Source organism: Passer domesticus, chromosome 5, assembly GCF_036417665.1.
Source record: "Passer domesticus isolate bPasDom1 chromosome 5, bPasDom1.hap1, whole genome shotgun sequence".
Taxonomy (NCBI): domain Eukaryota; kingdom Metazoa; phylum Chordata; class Aves; order Passeriformes; family Passeridae; genus Passer; species Passer domesticus.
The window spans coordinates 33555465-33580584 of record NC_087478.1 but is presented as its reverse complement, the minus strand read 5'-3'; the positions used below and the strand labels follow the sequence as shown (position 1 = coordinate 33580584).

At 36.6% G+C, this 25120-nt stretch overlaps 2 protein-coding genes across 5 annotated transcripts in view; both read right to left on the bottom strand.

The window, feature by feature from the left end:
* MYRFL (myelin regulatory factor like) overlaps positions 1-7957 on the bottom strand; it is a 41694-nt gene extending 33737 nt beyond the window's left edge. Inside the window, exon 1 of one of the 2 annotated variants that reach the window (XM_064419480.1) lies at positions 5542-7957. In XM_064419480.1, coding sequence (XP_064275550.1) covers positions 5542-5587 — 46 coding nt within the window. In that variant the 5' untranslated portion in view covers positions 5588-7957. Of the gene's footprint in view, positions 1-15; positions 1209-5541 lie in introns of those variants that run through there. The other variant, XM_064419481.1, reaches the window with a different exon arrangement.
* Positions 7958-8108: 151 nt separating this feature from the next.
* Positions 8109-25120, bottom strand: part of RAB3IP (RAB3A interacting protein) — a 32455-nt gene continuing 15443 nt past the window's right edge. For 2 of the 3 annotated variants that reach the window (XM_064419484.1, XM_064419487.1), the window contains 8 exons: positions 24802-24897; positions 22272-22349; positions 21693-21896; positions 17145-17273; positions 14810-14922; positions 11339-11438; positions 11167-11236; positions 8109-8475 (listed from right to left, as the gene is read on the bottom strand). In XM_064419484.1, coding sequence (XP_064275554.1) covers positions 8393-8475; positions 11167-11236; positions 11339-11438; positions 14810-14922; positions 17145-17273; positions 21693-21896; positions 22272-22349; positions 24802-24897 — 873 coding nt within the window. In that variant the 3' untranslated portion in view covers positions 8109-8392. The remainder of the gene's footprint in view (positions 8476-11166; positions 11237-11338; positions 11439-14809; positions 14923-17144; positions 17274-21692; positions 21897-22271; positions 22350-24801; positions 24898-25120) is intronic. The other variant, XM_064419486.1, reaches the window with a different exon arrangement.

The following is a 25120-nucleotide window of genomic DNA, read 5'->3' as shown; positions in this document are numbered from 1 at the left end:
TGTCTTATCACTTACCCTAATATATCTTCAGTTCCTTCTCTGATGTCTTTGTCTGATACTGTTCCTTCTTGATCCAGTGCTCAGAAAGGACATTCATGCAAGCAGAACCTAAAATCCACAACCTTGCACAGGATTCCCTCAATACATAAATCCACATTGCTAATAAACATTTCCCAAATTGGTTTGTGGTCATAGATTAATCTAGGTATTGTTTACTTGTTGGTGCTGTAGGCTTAATTTTGACTGCCTTTCACTGAGGGATAGCAACTTGGAGGTGTTCTTCTGATGGATCCTCACATCTCAATTTATTGATGTTGTAAACAAAACTGTCCCATGCACACCAGAGAACAGATTCAATAGGTGCAGCCCACCAGCTTATCTCAGCAAAACTGGAACACACAAATTCTCGAAGCAGTAGCAGATTGCTTTGCAAAACCAGTTAGAGAGTGCAAAAGAGCCTGAGTTTCCTTGGCAGCCTTCCTCAAACCTGTTGGAGTCTCATAATTTCATTCTTCATGTCTGAATGTAAGATCCCCCTACCTTGAATTAGAAACCTTTCTCCTTTTTACTAATGTAGTCCACAGGAAAATTATTCTCTTCTCTACTTCTTGTTTTATCCCACCTGTTCTTCCTGTTCAAACCACCAAACCCTCATGAAGAATTATATACTTTCATTACTAACTTGAGGCCAGAGGTCAAACACAAAATGTTTTTCCTGTACCACACAACCAAGAATCCATTATTTTGACCAAGATCAGAGACAGGCTCTTTTGAATGAAATACAGCTCTAAATCAAACATGGACAAGGCCTTTCAAGTGGACATCCCACAGTTCAGATATTAGCTCTGTTGCTAAGTGATGATAACAGAAGTGTCTATCATTTCTGCTTAATCTCTCCACTTTGCATGAACAGCTAAATGGGGAGGAGGAGAATGAAAGAATAAGCAGTGCTGGGAGAGGAAGGAAGTACACCAGGAAGACAGGCCACCACTAATGAATATTTGTGACGCAGGTACACGAAAAATGGGCACATTTTGCTGCCCTGCAGATGTCTGTAAATGTAATTTCCAGGTCAGTGGCATCACATGCTGGTACTAGCATCTGTTTCAGCAGAGGATGACCTGTTGGATCATATACAAATTTATTTTAAATGGTGGCATCCATTTCACAGGCATTTGATCACAGTAAGTACTTAACTTATCTTAAGTAAGTTATTGTGAACTTACTTAAGATATGGGCACCAAGCAAGACAGTTGCTCATCTGGGCGTTACATGCTTGTGAGAGCAGAGAACTAACTGTGTGTATGTGGCAGGACAAGCCCTGCAGTGAGGCCTCTGTGAAGCACAGAACCATGTGCCTGGCTAAGAGCTGCTGGAGGATATGTGGAGTCAGCAGCCTCAGTCACCAGCTTGGCTCTGCTTGCATTTCACAGTTTATGGTGCAATGTGCCCAGACATCTCTGGAAGAGTCTGCACTGAGTGCCACATTCAACTTTGGTGTCACTGTGCAGAGGACAACCAGCTACCCAACAAACAGATGAAGATCAAAGGACAAGCCAGTGCCATGACAGGGGTTCACACACAAATGTTTGCAGAACACACACTGCAGTCACAGGTTGCATATAGTTATATATTTTTCTCATTTCTTCTTAAGCTTGATACTTCTGTTGTTTTGTCCCCAAGTCTAAAACCTGTCAGTACTACCACTGTCTTCTGTTTCCTGTCCATTCTCAACTAGCTTGTCACTAATACCCAGCCACAGGCCCCCAAGGAGAAGTATGAACTCCAGCCTATTTGGCAATTACTCTTTGGCAGACATCCCCTTCTTTCCTCTAGGCATGAGGCTCTCATCACCTGGCTCCTCAGCTCTACTCTATGGCCCTGTGACCAAGTCTCAATCCCTAAAAAAACCTACCTTGATCAATTCTCTGAACACTTTCATGTAGCCTTATATATAACTGCATTTAAATCAGCTGCCTCTTTTTCAGTGGTATCTAAATGGAAAGTGAAGGATGGGGGACAGAGAAACAGTATTGACTAAAAATCAATACTAAACTAATAATTTCCTGACATTAGAAGAGGATGCCAGGAAACTCCCAGCCAAGTCCAGTTATCTGTAGTAAGATCAGTGTTAAAATATCAGCTACTTTACACAGGAAACAATCCTTATATACAGCTCAAGGTTTAAAAACAGCACAGAGAACATGGTCAGTGTTCAGTAATACTTTCTTGCTGAACAGACAAATTCATGTTTACTACAAAGCCTTGCAACTTGAGATGTTTCTGCTTGAGAAGTAATAACTGATTTCCACCTAAAGACACTTTACCATGAAAATAAGCATTTTTTTACAAAAAGAGGCTTCAGCACTTTATGAGCTCCACTATACAGGCTCAATGACCCAGCTGAACCTCACTGACTTACACTAAGGTAAGTATTACTTATGGGGCTTATAGGCCCTTCTTTCATGGTAATGGACTCCAAGACTGGATGCCATTTGAATTGTGTATAAAAGTTCAGCTCATTCCAATTTGGACAGACCTGCAGGAACAGACCTGCTGTCATTGACACAAGCTGCAGAGTACAGGGTTATAAGTACAAAGCAGCTGCAGCCAGCTAGGAGGTATCTCAACCTAGGTTATTCAACTACAGGAAGACCTGTTACTACAAATTGTAAGGAGCGAATTTGTGTTAAGATAGACTTTTTCCTCCCAAAGTAACATTTTCTATAGAAACAAATCTTATCATCAATATTTTATATTTTCCATTTCATCTTTTATTCCTGTTTCAAACTCTCATCCTTAAAATGCTATGTGGCACCTCTGAGGTTTAAGTGTCTTGTATTTTAAGGGCATGTCTCTTCGGTGGCTTCATTATTTCCCACAAACTCTACTCTATGCTCCATGTTACCCATGCAGAAGTATGAGTATACAGAGAGGTGATTATTCCACTAAGGAAGAGATTTCTTTAGATTACAGACAGCACAGACAAAACACATTTCAGACATCTCAAAGTACCTTACAGCAGAAAAGACCAAGTTCAACAGTGCAACTAGGATGACCTTCTGTCCGATCTCTCTCACTGATAACATCAGCAAGAACAGATTGTTCTGCCACACACAGGTGGAAGAGCTAATCAGGAGCTCTGACCTTCCCTTGACAAATAGGAACTTACAGACTCTAAAATTCAGAATGTTTTAATTATAAATACTCACTTCAACAAGAATAATAGGAAAAAAATCTGCATCAAAGATGAAATCTCTAATATGCAAGTGAAATGAAACAGAAAAAAATTAGAACTTCCCAGCAACACTAGACAAAAGCCATTTACTTGAAGGAGAAAGAGCCATGGTCAAATCCCAGAGTCGTATCTAATCTAAAAGGTCTGTCAACTATTCAAAGTGATTGCCAGGAAAACAAACATTATCTCACTTTCCTTGAGAAAATAATCCTGTTTCAGATTGTTCCCTCTCAATGCTGCAGATGCCATTTCGTCTTACCAGTGAGCGTCAAAACAAATATGGACTATAAAGAGCTAAAGCACAACGCAGAGGGACTCTTTTTGTTCATGAATGTCAAATAATTTTACCAAGCAGATCTATAGATTCATTAACTGCCAGCTGATGTGTTTGTAAGCCAAAACTGAACCACTGAGGGACCACTCAGTAGCACCATTCTCCACTTGATATCACAAGATCCAGTTTTTCATAGCCTTGAAAAACAGTATTTTAAGTAATGTCATTGCTATGACTAATCACAGACCACCAAATCAACCCTAGCAATTTATGACTCTTGCTTCATGAGGTTTTGCCTCATTGAGGTGTTACAAAGCCAGCCTACAAGCTGTAGTGCTATGCTGTACAGATGCCACTACTTAGAACTGGCTTTGTGCTCACAACCTCTGCTTGAAAAGAGGGCTAACCACCTCTTTACTTCAGCTTGATCCCTTTTCAGACTTATCTATGGTTTATAAAAGCAAGAAAGCCTACTCCATGCTGAATGAATTATTAGCTCTTGCAGCCTTGACACATATCTGTGTCCAGATAATGAAATTCAGCCATCAAACAGCATCACTGCATGCTGCATGGCCTGAGCAGACCTTTGTCACGTTCTAATGGAACACAGCAGAACCACACATTATGGAAGGGACATGACATCCCAAGATGTTTCGTTTGTCCTGTAATTAAAAGGAATCAACAGGGCTTCTCTATCCTCACGCTGGTACACACTACCAAAAGACCTTCCAGAAAGAATTGAAGTAATTATATAATTAAAAATAGCAATTCTCATTAAAGAGCTCATACAGCTAAAATCCCTGCCACACCTTCTACCATCAAAGTATTGTCACAGAAGTCAACAGAACCTAACCTATACTCCCCTAGAAAGTCATGTTTTCCAAGAGGATTCCTAAAAAATTTGCTTTTTTGTAATATTTGTATTCAATACTATTTTGATATTTATCAGCTGTGCAATGCAGATGTTGGAAAAAAAAAAAGAAGCCTGAAAAAAGGCTTATGTTGCTGAAAGCAAAGCCAAAAAAGTCTGTTAGCCTTTCAACTCTATGACATAAACTGAACTTAAAGAACATGGTATGAATTTCCTACCATCTATAAACAATACATTTGCTTGCTAGCAGCCCTAGATTGTAACTCAATTAAAATTTCTTGGCTTAAATATATTTCCTTTATTAATGTTTTAATGTCTTAGCTTGAAATTAAAATTTAAAAGTTACAGTTGCCACCTCTCACCCAGGCCAACAGAGGGGCAGGGAAAAGAATAACACAGAAGTACAACAAAATCAGCTTAGAACAGAACAGTTTACATATTAAAAACAAAAAGCAAAGTGCAAACTGGAGGAAGGGAGAGAAAAAAATACAAAAAGAATACAAAAGTAAAAAGCCTTTGAACACATTACCAGAAAGTCTAAAAACGCGATTTTATTATAGAATCTATTCGGAAGTAAATTGTGTAGTAAGAGAAAATGATGAAACTAATTGGACCAGCTTAAATAGAAAATGTCGCGGAGAAAAAGGCAGGACAGATGACCCCAACCAAAAGACAAAAATATGCAAGTTTAACTCCTCAGAAGGGTCCTGAGGATACTGACACAATTAACATTTTACCAGTTACAATCAGGCCATTTCAGGTAGTGGAAAGAAAACCCTCTTTACCTGACACACTAAAACTGAGAAGTGAGATCTCTAACCACATGAAAATCACTAAGATTTCAGAAGTGTTATATTGCAATGAGTCCTCAGTCACTTCCCAGTTTTTCTTCAAGGCAATTACCTTGCTCATACTGCAGGCTTTGCTGGGTGTGCCTTCCCTTTGGTACTCTGGCCAGAGCACAAAGAAAAAGGCACTGCAGCACATCTGTACTATTTGTAACCATTCTGGTACTGATTTCCACAATAACTTAGTGTAAACACAGCTTTGAGCTTCAGAGCATTTTTTCTTCCTCCTTTCTTCCTCAGTTACCCCCAAACAATTACTGCTTTTGCTGACACTAAAAATCGTTAAGGCTTCTCTTGAAACTAGTCTTACCTTCAAAGAACTGCTGCAAGGCCTCATTTTCTCCCACCACATCCATGAAAAGCCAGCAGAAGTGTTTTGCTTTCCTACTACTTGAAGAGCTCCAGCTGGGACAAATGCAGTCTCCTCCAGATGACTATGATCATGTCAAGGAATACATCATGATTTTGTCAGAGATTTCAATGACTTTGTCCCAGCTGATTTTATTCCTCTGTAGCTAGTGTCAGGCTTATACTTAGGCTTTATGTAAAGGACTTCACCTACACATAAAGGAGAATCTAACAAGGCTTTGGAGGCAAGAGATGTGGGTTCTAACCAGTCACTAAGTCTAATGTTCTCGTTTTAAGGACCTTTGGTCCCAGTACTAATTACACATGCGCAAAAAATGCAGCAATAAAAATTACTTATCTTGTCTTTGTACTTTCACACAGGTCATGTAATTAGTACTGCCAATGAAAGCAATAGTAATCAAAAATGCAAGAGCAAAGCCATCACTGATAGACAGGGAAGTAGAACTTCTATGTTGTTACTATTGTTAACACAACTAAATCATACATAAGCCTGTTTGTCTAAAGTAACAATGGAAAACACATGGGAAAGCAGAACATGGAACAAAGCTCTTTTAAGGGTAGCAGCGAACTCTTTCTCTTAGTTCATCTTTAAACACTGAAAACTGCCCATTCTGTCACCACTAAGCAAACAGGAGAGAAATATCAAGTGTTTGAGTAGACATCACAAAAATGCTTTTGGTTATGAACAAAAGTTCCAATGAAGTCTGACATTAAGACATTTTTGGAAGTAATTATATTCACTAGACAAGTAGTTGTTGTCCAATTTTTACAAGCCCCAGGCACTCACAGTGACAAGGGTTTCTCACAATAAACAGCTCACATGAAAAATGCAGAAAAGAATTTTGGATTAGGGACATGAAAACAGAAGTCAGCATTTACAAGATGTTGATGTAATTGAGTCAGTCATTACTACTGAGACGAACTAGAAGGGGTAGACCTTTGCACAAAAAAATCACCTCAGCATAATAAATTTTAGATACTACCATGTATAGAAAGAACACTTTGCTCTGCTTAAATGAGTGACAGGGTTTTGTTTTAAAGGATATTAAATCAGAACAGCACCAGCTACTGGCTAACATTTGTCTACTGTTTGCTAATCATGGAAACAGTTCTATCTCATTATCTAAACTCAGGATTAACAAGCATTTAGGAAGCATTTATGAGCCTAACATAAAACACCAATACCAATAAACACAGCTTGTTTTCTAAGACTGAGTAAAGCCAGATTTCCTTAGCATTATTGAATGGATAAACAATCCTTCAATGACTGCAGGTAGAACTATTCCAGGTTTCTACAACAGCAAGTAGTACCCAGTGACAGGAGTATTCCATCAGTACTAAAATTGCCCAGGTTGGACCTACATACTCCATTACTAATAATATCTAGGTTCTGCTGTTTGTTTTTACCTTAGCATTGATATGTCTGGTTAAAGCCAACACTTTCAAAGTGTTTTCACATATATAAAAGCAACACAAGCATGGTATTAAATTTCACTGTCCATGCTATTGACTCTTACGAAAACGGAGAACATTGCAGCAAGACAATGACAAATAGTGTTGGTTTTGTTCAGCATCAAAGAGATCCACTAAGATGCTTCTTGTTAGAAAAAAAAACTATATAAGCTCACCTTCTAGTCAGTTTACCTGTCAATGTTTTAATCCTGTGTGCAACTGATAAATAGTAGTCAGGACTGAAATCCAATGTTTTTCCAAAAAGGCAAGTCTAGTTCAAACCCACAACCACGTTCCTTGTAACATCATCAATTGTCTGCTTTCAGCTCAGACAATGCTCAGGGCAAAAAAATGACCACTTGAACTTCAAGTGCCAAAGAAACACTCCCAACAGAAAAAGCATCTCTTAAGAGGCCAGGATCCTTTTTGGGGGTTCTCTGACACCATTTTTTTCATACACACAAATTGTAAGATCATACAGAAATTATCATCAGCATGTTAAAGAAAACACATAATGGAAATTTCTGAGTTTCAAGGACAACTGTGGAGGAAATTATGTATAAGACATTGAAAACTGGAAATCCCAGAAGACTGAGGGAAAGAAACTAATTTAAAGGAATGGAAAAATTCTAGTGAAAGAAAATTAGAGGGAAACAAAGTTTTTAGCAGTCATATATGGGTAAAAATAGATTTCTAACCAAAAATCAAACAAAATAATTTTCTTGTTCCTTCATATTTGAGAAGCACGCTTCCTTAAAGAGAAGATACTCAGGTTTATTGTGCTGTGACTCTTCACCGTATGTGTTTCTCTTCCTACGTACATATTTTTTAAAATTACAAGTATAGAAAAGCAGCACATCAAACAATTCCAAGTTCTCCCAGCTGTCTGTTAACTGTACTGGCATACAAGCATAGAGAGCTACATAAGTGTAACTAAATACTGCAATGAAGAAAATACCAGGCATTTATTTGCTCTTCATAAAATCAGTTTTATATTTTGGAGTGTCCTTCTGGGGAGGTTCACATTCTACATCACAAAGAACAGAAGACAGAGACTGTTTCAGATTAACACTTTAATCAGAAGGTTTGTTTTTAAATGTAAATTACAATCACTAATACACCTGCAAGTGCTTACCACATTTGTTCAACTAAGTATTGTATGTACGCATATACAGCATAGGTCAGTTTAAAACAATCACAGTACTTCTTAGTGCCATCTGCAAATGGAGAAAGATCTTGGACCCACTTTGTGGAAATAAATATCAAGTGACAAAAAGAGGTTCAGCAATTTTAGTTATGTATATTCAATGAAGTTCATGCACGCGCAAGAGTAAAAAGTTTTAGAGCTCTTCCTTGTAATAGCCAAGTTTTGCTAGTGACATCTCTCGTCTCAGCTGCATAACTTCCCAGAACATCTGATCCACTAAAAAAGACAGAAATATCATTACATATACCAAATTCACACTTTATTTCAAGTGATGTATTCAGGCTGCCTTACTCTATATGAGCCTAGGGGAACTTCAAACAATATCTGGTAAAACCAGCATTAGTATGTGTAAGGGTTAATTGTACTCGGTTATGACAAAATTTGTTCAAGCACATATTCTAAACATTGTAAATGAGGGTCCTATTTAAAAAATCCTCAGATTTTAGATACCTTTAAAATGGAGAACAGAACTATATCAGTATTCTTGTCAGCTTCAATTAATTGTAGTTTCTTATTTAAGCTTTCCTGCCCCTTGACTCATTTTCTGTGAAACTAAATGACTACAAAAAAAAAAAAAAGTAGAGCTCATTGAATAAGAATTGTTTCACCAAAGAATCTGCAATTTTGCCTTTTATAATCCTTCTCGCTCCCTTTTTTCCTACAGTAATCTACTAGCAACAATAAATTGGGTATGAAAGGCCTTTTTTTCTTATTTCATCTGTATCTTTCTGAATGTGATAAGCCTAATGCATAGCTTAAGCTTCTAGAGTCACAGCAATACAAATCAAAATCAGGGAGTATATAATTATTCAAGACAATCCTGATGTAGAATGTCTACAAATATCATTAACCTGAACAACAACCACGAGGTCTTCCCTACCATAGTTCAAAACCACTTTGGTATAAGTGACCTCTCTCTCAAAAATTATATGGTGCCTTAGCAGAAATGCATGCACCACATTATACAGACAATTATGACGAGTGCCTACATTCTTGTCAATGTATTGTTGAAATCCTTACATAAAGCTAGAAATGTAAATTCTATGTTCTTATGGTAAAGATGATAACTGAGCTGAAACACCAGACTGTTTTTTTCAAAAAAAAAACTTCTTGGGAAGAATAAATTAATCTGATAATGTTGAAAATATTTCATTATATGATGTAAAAAAAAAAACATTAAGTTTTTTTTAACTCAAGAGCAAAGTAAACAATTTTTAGTTGAAACTTCATAGGTCCTTTTGGTCAAAGTAAAAGCTTTCTGACTGCAAACTATATTAAAACTTAAATATAACACATTTTCAAGATCTTCAGCGATGCTAGTAAATCAGTAAAAATTTCCACCATCTGAAGTTTTTATTAAACATAATTAAGTATAGGAAATAGCTGAATTTCTGGTGAATTCCATGACCCTTTAACATTGAAAATTAACAGCATTATTCTTTGTAACTAAGTGTATCTATCACCTCAGCAGTACTTCAGGTTAGAAATATTTGGGTGTAGCTAAAAATCCTGAGCTCTTGAAATTTGGAAACATCAGGAAGAGATCACTACAGGTGAGGTAGCAAAGCAGGGATAATTCTAGCCAAATTCTTGAAGCAAATCCACAGAGACTTGAAAACTGGAATAATGAAATGCACAGACATCCATAAATATTACAATGTTAACTGGTTTACTTTACTTTCTACTTTACTTTCAAAAATGCAACTGAACTTTAAAAAATTTACATTTTCACAGTGAAAGCAAATATTTTAATTTTTTATTGACATGGAGCTAATGGCACTTCTTCCACTATCCGTGCTCAGTGTTTCTGGAAGTCTGGGTGGTATGACCTGTTTCAAAAAATTTAGACTGAAAGCTGTTTGGCAATACTCTTTGACCCAGACAGGAAATACAATTAAATCAACTGTGTGCAGTTTAAACACAGCGAAATAATCTTTTCTTTTTGTAGTGATAAACAGAAAAAATGGTCTTGAAAATGAAGACAAAGCTATGCCTCCAACATGCAATATATTTTTTAATTCCAGAATCAAGTAACTAGGTGTACCATGAATATGTTTTTACAAACATCTTCTTTTATATGGACACATTAGAACCACATAGCCCAGCTAAGAAAATGTCTGAATTACTGTGCAGAAACAGTTTCAACAGGCAGTTGTTGGATATGATATTCTGACATGACCAAAGGTACTGGGTAAGAAAGGTAGGGAAACCTCCAAGGCACAGTGGCAGCAAAAACCACATTTCTCTTTTGGGGTGGAGGGTGATCAAGCCTTACATTTATAACCAGAGCCCTAAACAAGAATTGGCCATGCCACTGCAATGATCTCATTTCTCAGCTGCACTCGGATGAATGATTACAGGTGTTCTGTACATATAAAAGGCTACCTGTTTACATTTTGCAATGTAACCCAAAATATTGTCTTTCTTGCCAGTTCTCCCTGAAGAAAAAAAAAGTCTGAAGTCTGACAAGAACAGCTGTCTCAACTACCATTGCACAAAACCAGAAGACATACCAAAACACCAAGGTAAAGAAAAAATGGCCCAGATCACCTTAACTGAAATTTTTTGCATCCAAAATATCTCCACATTCTGTGAGAGAGATTTGATTTTTGACACTGTGTAGAAAAACTGTGACTAACTCCCCTAGTTAGATTGTTTTAACATTTCATATTGTATAAGGGGTTTTTTAATGGACTGAAAATCAATGCATTATAATTAATTGTTTTAAAAAGTACTTTATTGGAGAGTGAAATATTAATATATTCTCAAAATTACAACAACGACTAACTACTAACCTGTAATATTAGGTCACAGACAGCAACTTTGTTGCACAGAGAGCAACTGTTAGGAACAGGCATTATGTAAATGTCTCTTTATGTAGGTCAAATACAATTTTTTTATACTCACCATCTTGCTGCTTCAACAGTCCTTGCTGGATGTATCGAATATATGTAAAGAAGTTACACACAGAAGTGATCTAAACTCATAAAAATAATGGTGGTTAATGTAATTTTGTATAGAGGTATGGAAAAAATAGTTAGATTACTACACAAAATTAAATAATAGTAAATCTACTTACCCTGTAACGACAGAAAGGAGAAATGTAGTAATAACTGCTTGAATCTCCTAATTTGATTCTATGCTTGCATGACTTACTTTGTCCACTGAGAGCACATTTCCTACAAATAGAAAGGTCACATGATTCAATAAACCAATCTGGCATTAATATCTAAACATGCACACGTATTTATGGTGTTAATGTAATTGTTTCATATTGGCACAGATAGATGAGTCTCTACTTCATTTTACAAGCTGCAATTATTACATTATGCTGTCAATTATTTTAGTTCCACAAGGCCTAATTTCATTTCAATACTGGAGCGTTATGATGCTTTTTTTGAATTCTAAAACTTTCTTCAGCTCTGGGAATGCACTTCCATATTCACTAATTTAAACTGGCTTGAGAACTCTGGCACAGTGGGATTTCTTTAATTAACTCTCAATATGTCAAATAAACATTTTTAAAATTATCAGTTGATGCCAACATTTGAACAGATTTTTTTTAAAGTTACGCTTGATATTGTATTTCATCCTAAAAAAAAATCAGCCTCACAGAAGAGCAATCAATTCTCTGAGATGCATTTTAAACCCAGTTTTGCATTTATGCCCAAATTGAAATAATATTTTACATTCAGAGTACAAAATCTTCTGGGATGAAGGAAAATGGGCTGTCTGGCAGTAATTCTTTCTGTTACCATTACAAAAGGTGAGAGTAAAATAATCAAATTTACTTCTGGAGTATTGCAACTACGCAGTATTCAGGAAAAGTCATTAGTCACCACAAACTGTTCCCAAAAAAAAAAAAAACAAGTTAGGAAACCAATGAATTTTTAAAGATGAGAAGAATTAGATTTATTCGGAATGTCTGTATTACAGCATCTCAGATGAATTGGGTTGTCATGGCAACCACTGTTTCATTAATTTTAAAAGCTGCTGGCTCTTGTTTTTCCCATTTCTACCTTGTGAAATTGGGGAATCTAAGAACAGGCTGCCTTTCAAAAGTGAAACAAAAATTACTGAGTTTCTGTGGTTCTGAACAGTGGCTCATAGGCCCTTTTAAATTGCCAGCAGCTGGTCCACAGAACCATGTAAAACAGGAGAAAATGAAGTGTGTATACGATTTTCTATAGCAATTTATGAGGACTGACAGCAGTTCATTGATACAAGAAATCCTAAAGCAGCTGAAGCAAGCTGGATCACAATTTCAGTCTAGCTTTTGTCAGAAGGCAAACTTTCAATGCTAGGAAAATAAAACCCTTTTTTTCTTCTGTTTACATAATTGCCTTTTCTGTGCTGTCTGCCAGCAGTTAAAGCTGAGGGCTCCTGCTGGTGACTCAGTTCTGTGCTGTACAGCACACACAGCTCAGTGCTTTGTTCCCCTTGGGAACAATTATGTGAATCTCCTGGGGAAACCCAGCTGCCTTTTGTTGAGGCAGCACTCCCTACACACCACCACAGTCACCATTCAGTAACTTCTGTATATTCAGAACCTTTCTGCACTACTATCACAGCTTTCTGCCCTCCACCCCTCACTAGGCTATTTGGGCTGTTACCCACTATTTTATGCATCTTTTTACCCCCACATGAATGTACAACAAAATGACTTCTTTAAAAATTTACTCTAGCTTTTGTTATTGTTTATTTTCAGTTTGTCTATATTAAGAGACCCATTTAAGAAGATAGTTTCAATAAAAAAAGCATTTTGCATCGTATAAAAATAAAAACATTAAACTGCTATGCTGATTCCATGAAAACTGCAACACCTGTTTCCCATTCAGTGCCAGTAATAATATATAAAGCAAAGCACAACTGCTGTCAAATTACACTTAATAACTGCAGATTCCTTACCTATTAGTTATCTACAAGCAACAATACAGAAGTCTCTGTCAGTACAGAAGAGTTGGAAAAGGGAGAAAAGATTTGCCTGACCTTTTGGTATATATCTAAAATAACTAAATTACAACTTGTGCATTGTCATCTCAAAACATGAATCTATCTTGCCAAATATTTAAGGATTTTCTAAGTTCTGATTTAAAAGTTATCCTGTACTGGAGAAAACAGCTTAAAAAATCTCCAGAAATTTCTGAATGATGCAGTTGAATCTCCTGTCTGGGTTAAGTATTTAATCACATCAAGATGTAGCAAAGTTGCCTGAAGCACAATGACTTCAAATTCATTTGTCAGTTGTTTGTTGATGATACATGATTTGTTTCAGTGGTTTCTGACTGTCTAGATTATCTACTGCTTTCATGGAACACAGACTACAGTGGCAGATCTTGGACAGGAATTCCCTACTCCTTGAGTAGCTCCACTACTGGTGTGGGCCCTTCTGATGAGAGACTGCTACAGCTCAAAGAGCGTGTTCTAGTGACAGGAGGAAGCTGAAAAAAATTTGAATGCTTGAACTTTGCGGGCTAGAAAGGATCAAAGACTAAGTCATAAAACACACAAAACAAATTTTCATTTTATACAGCTTTTTTTAAGAGAAAATAAAGAATTTTCAGAAGCATCGGCTGTAGTTTCTCTTCTACTCAGAGAAAAAACAAATAAAAACCAACGGCAATAAGAAAGAAAAAAATCTTAGAGTCAGATGAAAACATTTTTATGAAAGTTTTCTACTGTCAAATTGAACTCTGTCAAATCAAATATTACAGAGTAAATTGCCAACTTGTCCAAAATACTTCCAACAGAAAGCTCAAGTCTTTTTCAAAATTTGGATGGCTTCAGATTAATATCCAGATTGACCTTGCTTTCTTACTCCAATATCCACTAAGGCATCCTATAATCCTCCACATAATCAAAGCCTCAGTGCCTAAGGCAAGTCCCTCCTACCAACTTCAATGTTTGTATCAGTACCTGACAAGTCTTTCTTCACATTTCTCTAGGATGATTCCAGAATTTCTAAAATAATCTTCCTTCCTATCATTCAAGCATAATTCCCACTTTAGGTTCCAACTCTCATTCATCTTCATTCCCCCTTACATTCCTCCTGCTCAAATTCAGAGGATTAACTCTCTCTATATTTCTCAAATATTTCAGCCACCTTTGTCAGTGTCCTACGTATGTGCTGAATTTTTTATGCCACAAGTACTCCAGATGTCATAAACCCAGCCTGTACTATTTCAATACCTATTTCTTTCATGTGCTTTCTAGCTGAGAGCCCCCAGTTCAAAACCATCTGGTTTAAGTGTCAGAATGCTCTTCTCCAAAGAGGTGAATGTTACTTTCAGGGTCAATGCATCAAAACACGAAAAGTCAAGTTCTCCCCAAATGATAAGGTTTGTTCTATATTAGGGGTTTTTTTTAAGTTTCATTTATTAGTTGCTTACTTTCCCACAAAATTTGTAACAACAATTTTGAAGTCCTAGATTTTAAGGAAATTAAATTTAAGATACACAAATTTGACTGAGGTAATCAGTTGATAGAGGTTTTCTCAAGCCAAGAGAACTCAAATGAGTCAAGAGTATCTCCCTGTGGCAGCTCAACATACTTTGGTCCCCCACATTCAACTGCAGAAGCTTTCACAAATCGAACAGGTTGCAAGCCAACAGGTTCAATGCTCAGAGTGTTGTTTTCAACAGCTTCCAGAACAGCTGAAGCCAACTGCAAGAGAAATTTAGAAAGCAGTTAAAAACAGCTCTGCTTCATCCAGTGCATAAAAGCAATGGCATATTTCTTCTTCTGGAAAGTTAAGAACATGGGGCGGGGGAGGCAGAAATCAACCCTCCAAACAAAAATTCTATTACAAATAAGATTTCACTTTTATCACGAGCAAGAGGTCCCATTTCCAGGCTCCAGTTTAAATTCTGCCCTACAAATAACCCTGCCTTCCCTGAGGCAATCTAACTTCCTTTACAGCCAGGAATGTAGTGAAGCATGTTTAAAACACTTACTGTATTTTCAGCCTTTCCTCATATACCCAAATAGCACACATATTTATATATGCTATGCTCTTGTCAGGGACTGAATACTGCACAAACTTTATTTTTTAAAAAATTGGTCTGATTTTATTGTGTTCCATGAAAAATACAAAATTATGTTCCATACATCTTTATCTTAAATAAAACAAGTAAATGTTATGTCACTGTTCTCAGCTAAAGACAGCTCTAGCAAGGTGTTCAAACAAGTGAGACTGAACAACATATGGAAAAGCCAGTTGCAGCTTTCAAACACTAGCCTACTTAAAGTGCAACTTTGCTCAGGTTTTATATGTTCACTCCTTATAAACAATCATAAGACACTGGAAATGTGACCATTTTCCTTGATTGGACTGAACATTTGTCCAAGACCACTGTTTCAAGTAATAACCATTACTTGACTTAAAAAAAGGTGCAACTTACATTACTAATGAAATCATTTTGTGCTAAGGTTCTTTCCTACTAAGTAATAACAGTATTTTTTTATTGTACTTTAATTCTTTTAAGACCAGAATGTTACTATTAAGGTAGTCCATATGAAATACTCTCTCTGCCAAAAGCAGAGCACTACACAAAAACACAAGAGGCTACTGAGAGTTAATGTCATACTTCACCATTCACATAACTGCACTTTCAATTATTCAAAAACACAGTATGTGTGTAATTTATTGTTTGGTTTAACTGCACACTACCATCAATAGCCAAGTAAAATAGAAGTTGGTCACTAAACACCGCATTTGGAAACCATAAATGGTGTAACTGACAAGTGCTAGAAGCCTCATTCTTCCCTTAAAAGGCAATACAAATCTACAGTAATTATACTACCAATGAAGAAGAAATTCCAAAATTAAGTTGCTGCAAAAGACAACAGGATGGCCTACTTACATATACTGCAGAAGCAATTTAATTCCCATAGTAACCAAGTAATTTTTTTAGTGGGAGAGGTTCATATGATGCTCACCAACCATAACAAACTGGTATGCAATTGACTAAAACACTGCGTGTGCTTATGGCCAGCAAGTAACAGTAGATGAAAAGCATGGGAAAATAACATAACACCTCCTGAAAACAACACATGAACATTATGAAGTAACTGTTGGTTTCTATGTGAGGTGTCTAATTTTATTGGAAAAGACTATTAATACTCAGGACTTTAAAATTTCTTGTTCTGATTTTAATAAAGATCTGAGAATATGCTCCCTTTTCCCTACTGCCTAATGCTACAAGTACAGTCTATAAATGGTGCATAAGAACAAAAACTAAGTAAAGCAGTTGGATCTGCAATCAGTTCCATGTTATTCCCAGGAGAGGTGAAACTCCCGTCTTTCCTTTTTATGGGAGAATGCGCAGGAATAAAACAAGGAAAAAAAGTCTCCTAATTTGATTTCTCTAAAACTATATTTATCAACTGCCCTTGTTGAATCTTAAATCCCAAAGGCTAATTCTTGTCACTCAAACCTTTCTTCAAGAAAAGGCCCAGACTACACTTGCAGTCTGCTTTGACTCATTAGAGAGAAAATCAGTCCACAAAATTAAATATATTGGTCTCTACTGCCCCCTATATAAACAAGACAGAGAATACTATTTTTACACTGTGTTTGAAGTATCAGGAAGAAAACTTCCATCCATTCCAACAAAGACCAGATTCTAACAAACAGGAGTAACATTTGAAGAAGCAGACATAAAAAGGCCATATCTGGAAGAGCACAAATGGAATAGAATAGTGAAGAAAAAAATGGTCATTTCAATAGTCCAGACCAAACTTTAGGACTTCACTGTAAATTGTCAAACACTAATGAAACAAAAATGGTTAAACTTCATATTGAAAACAATACAGTAGTCTTTTCGCTCCATGTAACATATTTAAGGGGAAGATATCAGTGAGCACATTTAGATAATTTCCATTACCTCACTTTTGGAGAAAGTTAAACATGGAAAAATATCTTCCCGATAAATTTTGTCCAAGAAAGGACATGTTCTGTCCATAGTAGGTTCATCCTTCCAAGACCTGAAGTCATTGTAGAGAGACAGGTCAGCCTACAACACACAAAAATTCACATATTTTAGTAATGTAATTATCACACTAGTGTCTATCATCTGCAAATATCCGCAAGTAAATAATAAGCATTAAAATGCTTTATATTGTAATGTAAAAATTGAAAGAATGTAATGTGTAAATTGAAAGATTGCTATCATGGTTCAGCTACAAATATCTTCTTAAATCCACTTTTCTAAGCCTGCAAATTCAAGCAAATCAAAACATACAACTTTCAATACACAGAGATAATGCATCTACTGGTTACCACTGCACACTACCACTACAAGCTAATGACCTTTCTCCCATTTCCTAAGCTTACAGATAGCTTTGAAATACTTAGAAAGATCCACAAAACAGTTTCCACCTTCATGCACCTTCCTTAAAGTATTTGTTCACTTCCATTTATGCAAGTTAAGAAAAGCAGAGAAATTCAAAGAAAACAACTGCAATCCCAGACATCTTACATGTTCATGCTGCATCCGACTCCAGTATGCTGCTATCCAAACACTAAAAGAAAACAGACTAACACACTGAATATCCTAAGAAAAGAAAACGCAAAGTCAATGTACACCTCAGTTAAAAGTACACCATTATTCTTCACTTCTCCTCCTTATGCCAAAACTCTCTCCTACACCTCCCTACAACAGAAAGGCAACGATGGTCACTGGGAATGATTTATGAGTCTGCTCCCCCGGCAGCTCCTCTAGACAAAGAGGAAATGCTAAAACTACCTATTAAATCATGCTCAGAAGAACTGTATTCTGTGTTAGGAAAAGATAATTGCACCTGCTTTGAAAACACCTTGTTTGGTCATCTCCAGGCTGAGTTCAGTTAGCAGCAGGATGGCACCTACCCCGTGTGGTGGTCCAGAGATGGGTACTAGGTTATCATTAAAAATCTGTTTGCATTATGGGGCAGTCTGTCCCACTGGCTTGCTACCCACTAACAGCTGGAGCACACTGGGGTGCTCCCAGAGCACATTGTCTGCTTTAGCACATCATCGGCTCCAAGCAGAGTGGGGGTGAGAGCTTCTGACACGTGCTCCCAATCCAACACACAAAACTAACTCCAGTCCCAAAGGGACATGCAGCACCATTCCCAGACTGTTTCTGACATTCACCTTCAGCACTTTCAGTCTGCTGAACTACAGCAGGCCTATGCTCCTGAAACTAAAACTATTGAAAGGATGTACACCGCAGGAGAAAGATAAGCCAGGATGTGAATCTAAAATTTTGTACAGTTAAAGAAAAAACAGATAAGATAATGAAATGGGGAAATAGCATATACTAAAAGTTGATTTTTAATCTTATTTAAAATCTTATGCTGCTTTGAACCAACCTCAGTCTCTTTTTCATTCCCCATGCATCACCCCTTCTGAGTTCTCAGCACTGTGCCATTATTTTACATATATGCCTGGGGAGTTCTTTTCATCATTTTCAGGGGGTTCTGGTTAAACTTTTTTCTTTTTCTTTTCTTTCCTTGAAAAATAACTTACAAAAATTAAGTCTGGAAATTTTGTTTTTCACTAGAAACACTTGCATTATGCTCAGGTACAATCAGGAACAACTATCTTAATTAAGCTAATCCATAAGTGTTCTGGTTGCTAAGCTACCAACTTCATTGTACAAGTGCAATTCAATAGGTGTAACTTGCTCCCTAAAGGAACATTTCCCATAACTTAAACCCATCTCAGGTCTGCCTTTAAAATTAATACAATCAAGAGATACCAGCTGAAATACATCAATTTATTTGTACTCTAGAATTCTAGAAATTAAGATGCATTTCTTATTAACTTGGTTATTTTCTATATTTACTCCATTTTAGCTAAACCTACAGTTTATAAAGAAGATTCCTTGAGAAAAATTGTTCAGTGACCATAGCTTGATGATCTTCATTTTCAATCTACAACGTATGATACGTGTGTATCTTCTCCCTGCCTTTACATATGCTTTCACTAGATCCCAGTTCTGATTACCTGAAATTAAATATACAGTCAAATATAATAACAATTCCAGTTAAATTTTTTATGCTTTCATTACAGTAAATATGACATTAGCAAAATATCTCAGGTCTTTGAACAACACTAATGCATTTATCAATATTTCTGGTGAGGCAATGATACCTGTCTGCTTGAGATCTGGGCAGCTTATTTCAACATTTTTAATATCGAAATTCATTAGACATGTCTATTTATCCTAGAGGTTACTACCACATACTAGGAAAGATTTCTCTGGGATGTTGGCAGCTTTCTAGCTCCACTGCAATTTAGGGTGGACAGCCAAACACTCATGACTCTGTCTACATTCCACAAAGAAATCTGAGAGCTGACCATATTTACACCCAGCTCCATCCCACAACACAAAGCTCTAGTGACAGACTCTGCAAAAGGCTCCAAATCTACTGGCTCAGGGCCAATACACAGCCCTGAGTGAGAGTACTTTTGACCCCCCTTAGAAGTCAAGTCACTCAAAATCAGAAGAATAAGATCCAAAAAGTAACAACTTAGTGGCATGAGCTAGCAAGAAGGGGACTGAACTAGGGCTTCAGACTCAAGCTCTGAGAAATGCAAAAAAATTTACCTTACAGCAGCTACAAATAAAGCCAGTAAACAAAATGACAAAGCACTAGATATAACAGGAACAGCTGGGAAGGCATGTATCCTCTGCTTAAAACTATGTCCTAGCACACACACCAAAGGTATTCTTGCTTTTTTCACCCCATTCTACATTCCATTAAATACTCCCACTCAGAGGAGAAATAAAAATACTTAAGTCCCAGTGGGTGGAAAACCCATGTGTTTCTTAGTGATTCCCTGGGCTGCCACTGGAAGAAAAAGTCACCAGTTTGAGCAGCCTTAGGCAGACTTGAAGTGTCTCCTTATGCAGCCAACAAAAAGGTGAATTAACTGAAGAAAAGCGTCAGGCAGACTGGTTCTTCTGCAGCATGCCCTCCACAATCACCACCTTCTCTCCATGAGAAACTGAGGCATAACAGATTTCTCTGGTCTCCCACTCTTACCCAACACTTAAACATTTCATTGAGTCATGACCTTGGTGTGATGCTTACAAGTAACTGGATTCCATTCCAGTTCTCCCTCTCTCTGAAGGGCAACAAAGATCCAGTTTTAGTAAGGAAAAATCCTGGATACCATTGAAACTGGGCAAATAGGTTGTAAATAATCTGATTTTCTTTTGAGTATGTAACACCAACTGGAAGATGCCATAATTTTCTAGGTTTACAGTAAAATGTCTAGTACAAATGCAATTAATGATGACTGGTAAAATGAAGTATAAAGATCCAGTCACATATTACCCCTCTGACAACAGCCAGCAGCCACAGAGCTGGCTGAAGACACATCTGAGGGGAAGGACAGTGATGCATATTCTTTCACAGCCTCAAAACTTCTAGTAGCCTGTAACTAAAGAAGCTTTCTAAGCCAAATGACATATCTATCTTCTATATATCTGGAGAGGCTTTTTTTTTTTCACTTTCCATGACTTTATTTTGAACATATTTTTAATCTTGCTTCCTCGTGACAATGTTTCATTATGTACTGACTACAAATTATTTTCCTTTTAGCTTCCAGAGATTTCATTAATTCATTAATAATTGTTTATCATTCATCTTCCCCATGTCACCTGAGATTGCAGAGATTTTTCTTCTACCTCAAGTATCTCTACACAAAAATCTTCCATTAGGTTTGACCATCTATGTTACACTTCCTGCTATTTTCAGTGTTCTTTCTGGGATGAATATATCATAGCTACATGTACAGATACACTCTCACTACATGTTTATAGAGCAGTACAATACTACTTCTTTTGTTATTTGTTCTTTTCCTAAGAACTCCTAAGTCTCCGTAGGTCTTTGACCATCATTGAACACTGAGATGGAGTTTTCAGACAATGATCAACAAGAACACTATGGTTTTTTTCCAGTATAATATAGCTCTTTCCAAGTAACTCAGCACCTGTTCTCTAAGAAATTATTTATTTAATCTTTTCCCTGCCCTCCTTCAGCCACTACTAATCTATAAAATGACTCTTCTTCTTTTCTATGACAGTTTATACAATGCTTATGAAAGTTTATGAACTTTCAGTGATGTACTTCATAAAAAGGCCACCAGGACCTATCATTTAGTTATACTGTTTGGTATGTTGTTTATAGGGTTTTTTAATCACTACATGCAATTTCAGTATTTGAAATCTTATCTCATCTTCCCTTAATAATTTAAAAGTAATTAAGACTTGGAAAAATCACCACCTATTGGTATGTAAGGAAAGTTATTTCATTAATGAAAAATATCTCTAAGGTAGTAAGCATTAAATGAAGATTTAAGATATACTCTATTTATTGTGAGTAAAACAAAACAATAAAGCCAGTTTATCAGCAAAAAGAAAACAATCCTTGCACATTACCTCTTTACAGTCTTTTACAATTGGCTGCATCATAGTAAGGTCCTGATGACTGCCACCCATAGCACTGCTTGTACTCTTGTTTCTTGCATGGCCTTTCTTAAAAGGAGTTCTTCCACCAGACTGGAATTCCTTAGTTGGAGATGTTGGTGAAGTAGACAGTACTAGTGTTTTCAATGCTGCTACTTCAGCCTGGAGGACATCAATCTTCACAGGGCAGGAGGGGATAGGGTCATTAACAAACAAAAAATAAATTAGTTTATAAGTATGTTAAATCAATTAAAAATATATTCAGCTGTCTCTTGCAAATCAAAACTTCATCTTCCAAGAGTACCAACACACAGATGCCCAGGCAGTTGCATATGGTAGCAGCACTGGCTTCCTATGCACCTTGCTGGCTGACATGACACTGAAACACCCCGTCCATGGGTGTTTGCTAAGAATATGTCAAGCAACACAATACAACTGAGTATATATTCTAAAAATGTATACAGGTAATCCTCTACCTATATCTTAATGATTCACACTTCAGATTTAAAACCATGTGAAAATACAAAGCAATCAAGTTGGGAAAAAACTCACCTTTCCTTGTGCTTCTTTTAACTGTTTTTCTGCTGCAGCTTGTTTGACATTTGCTTCTTTAACCATTTTGTGTGCTTCCTATAAAAGATGTTTAGCTAGTGTAAATGCTTCACACAAATTTATGAAAAATCCAACAACTAATGACATACTTTTGCTTCATGAAGACTACTTGTGACTATTAAGATGTGCAATAGTCTGAAATGAAATAGCTACGTTAAAGAAAAAAATCCCTACAAAACTATGATTTTGATTCATCATTGGCCAACTAAGGTTCTCCTTGGTCCTGAGCCCATATTCAGAAATTCGGCAACTCCACCTACCCCACTCCAGCAGGAACAATACCTGTCATGGCTCCAGTCACGCTTCGGTGGCTGACAAGTTCCTTGACCCCAAGGGAAAGACTCAAGCAGTAGCAACAAAAGCAACATAGGCACAGTAGCACATTCAAAAGAACGGTCTCCCTTGTTGTAGCCAGAATAACCAGTTTCAGACAACTGTAAATTTCGGCATGAAGGAACCAGTCAAACAACTATGAAGTCTAAATTCTTGCCATGAATAAAACAGACAAAACAACTGCATAAAAAACACTTCGTTATTTAATAAATATTTTTTATGTAGAATGGAAAAAGCACTAATAAAACAATCCAGGTAAAGAAAAAAGGCTAAGCCAATAAAGAAGGAAGCATAAAAGGACTGAGGGTTTTTCCAATGTCCTTTTACTTCATAACTCTAAGCCTTTTGTCTGTATAATGTATTTGTTTAGGCTCTGATCCAGCAATTTGTGCCTATTCTCAAATTACTGTTCTCACATGGTACTCACTGTAGGCAACAAAAATCGAAATATCAGAGCCAACAACCAAATTACTTGGGATAGGATCCTTTTCATATCTGTAAAGCGCCTAGCACATCTGGACACTATATAAATAAAACAAAAATTCATACATTGTCATACCAAAAGATCTGGCTCCCACTAGCATACAACACAGCTGTATAGTATGGGTTTGTAAAATTCTCATAAATAACAAGACACATGCAAGAATGGGAACATACACATTTATACAATGTGTACAATACATTTAACATTGACCATGCAGTTTCTGCTTAGTGATGCATCTTTGAAAGCAAAGCATGTTACTGTGCTATTACAGAGTAATCATGTAATATATGCACCCAACTGTGCAAAACAAGTCTCAATCCTCCACTGGGATGCAACAACATAAGCCCTAGAATATCCATTTATATAGCTGCTGAAATTAGTGGGATTCAAAATTAAAAATTAATTCAAGGGCAGATCCCAGTGCAAAAAATTCAATAAACCTCACCACTGTGTCTTGTTAGAACCTCTAAGTGAAATCAAATCATAAAAGAAAACTTAGGGAAACATGCCTATAACAGTCTGGACAATTCAAACTCAAACTATCATTACTAATAAACTGTATTTCAAACATTTTTTAACAAACTGACACACTGTTCTAAGCAATGCAATGTCATAAATAAAAATTTTCACTGATAATTTTCCTTTTATTGCTCCACAATTAAAATACCAGCCCGACATTTTCCTCCCCGCAGCACACAGAAGTATTTATACTATAAAATACCCTTCCACTCTTCTATTTATTTTTTTACAAAAAGGAACTGCTTAATATCTTAAGTAACCTTGCTCTACCAGGATGTACTTTGTAATTAGATTTTCAAATGTTTAATAGCACTTTTATACAACATCATAGGCTTAAACACTGCTTCTAAAACATACCTAATGTTGTATCTTTATGTACATGCTGAAAGCCTATATTTACCATTTAGTAAATGTATAAATCAACCATGGATTATGAAATTTATTCTGACGGTTAACACAATTTAGGCCCAAAGCATTCCTATATATATTCCTAAGATAAAATGAGAACTGATCCTACTTCAAGTTATGGATTTAGCATTTTATTTCTGTGTAATACCATCTCACAATCTTTGCTGGTACTACTGCCTTTTCCTCAAATGCTAAGGTCCCACTGAAAGTTCAGGCTTCTCACTTGATAACCAGGTTTCACCCTGGTGCATCACTCAGCACTAATGCTTCTTTTGAAGCCTGTGGGTGTAGCTTGCTGCCAGAGCCAAAATTCAGAAGCTGAAAGCATGGTTAAGTTATACACTTGCTACCTCCATTCATCTGGAACTACGTTATTTTTTTATTTAGTCACCATGGCAACCACAAATTTAGCTCTTATCTAGATAGCCTTGTTGTCAGACAGAGAAGCTGTCTCAAAATAGTTATGCCAAAAAATAAGCTGATTTATTTCCCTTATTTTCTTCATTTTGTGTCTGGGCAGATTGACAAGCTCAATACGGTGTCTCGCATCTAAGTGAAAAGTCTGCTGCTTTCTCTTAAGCCTCTAATTCAACACACCCAAGTCTTCAGGACACAAATCCTTTTATGTGCTTATTGCAAAAAAATTCAGCATACAATACACTGGTTCTACATAAAACATCTGGCTCAGCTTCCCTTAAGTATATCACATCGAAGACTCCAACAAACCTCAAACAGACTAGCTGTAAGTTCTTCCAATTCCTGTCCAAGTTGATCTCGCACTTTAGAAAGCCTTTCACATTCTTCATCTTTTAACTTCAGCTCCTATGGAAAATTGAAAGTTATTTATTCTGACTTAGAGTAGTAATTTGGCCTTTTAAAGCTAATACCACAAGAGAGGGGAGGACAAAAAAAATTAAAGCAAATAATCAGAGGAGCACAAAACCTTTGCTAAACAAAGCCTTTCAAAATACATCGTAACACTAAAAGCAATTCAATGAATGCTATGCATGTATAGCTGTTTCTTCCTGCTGTACAGAATTATACC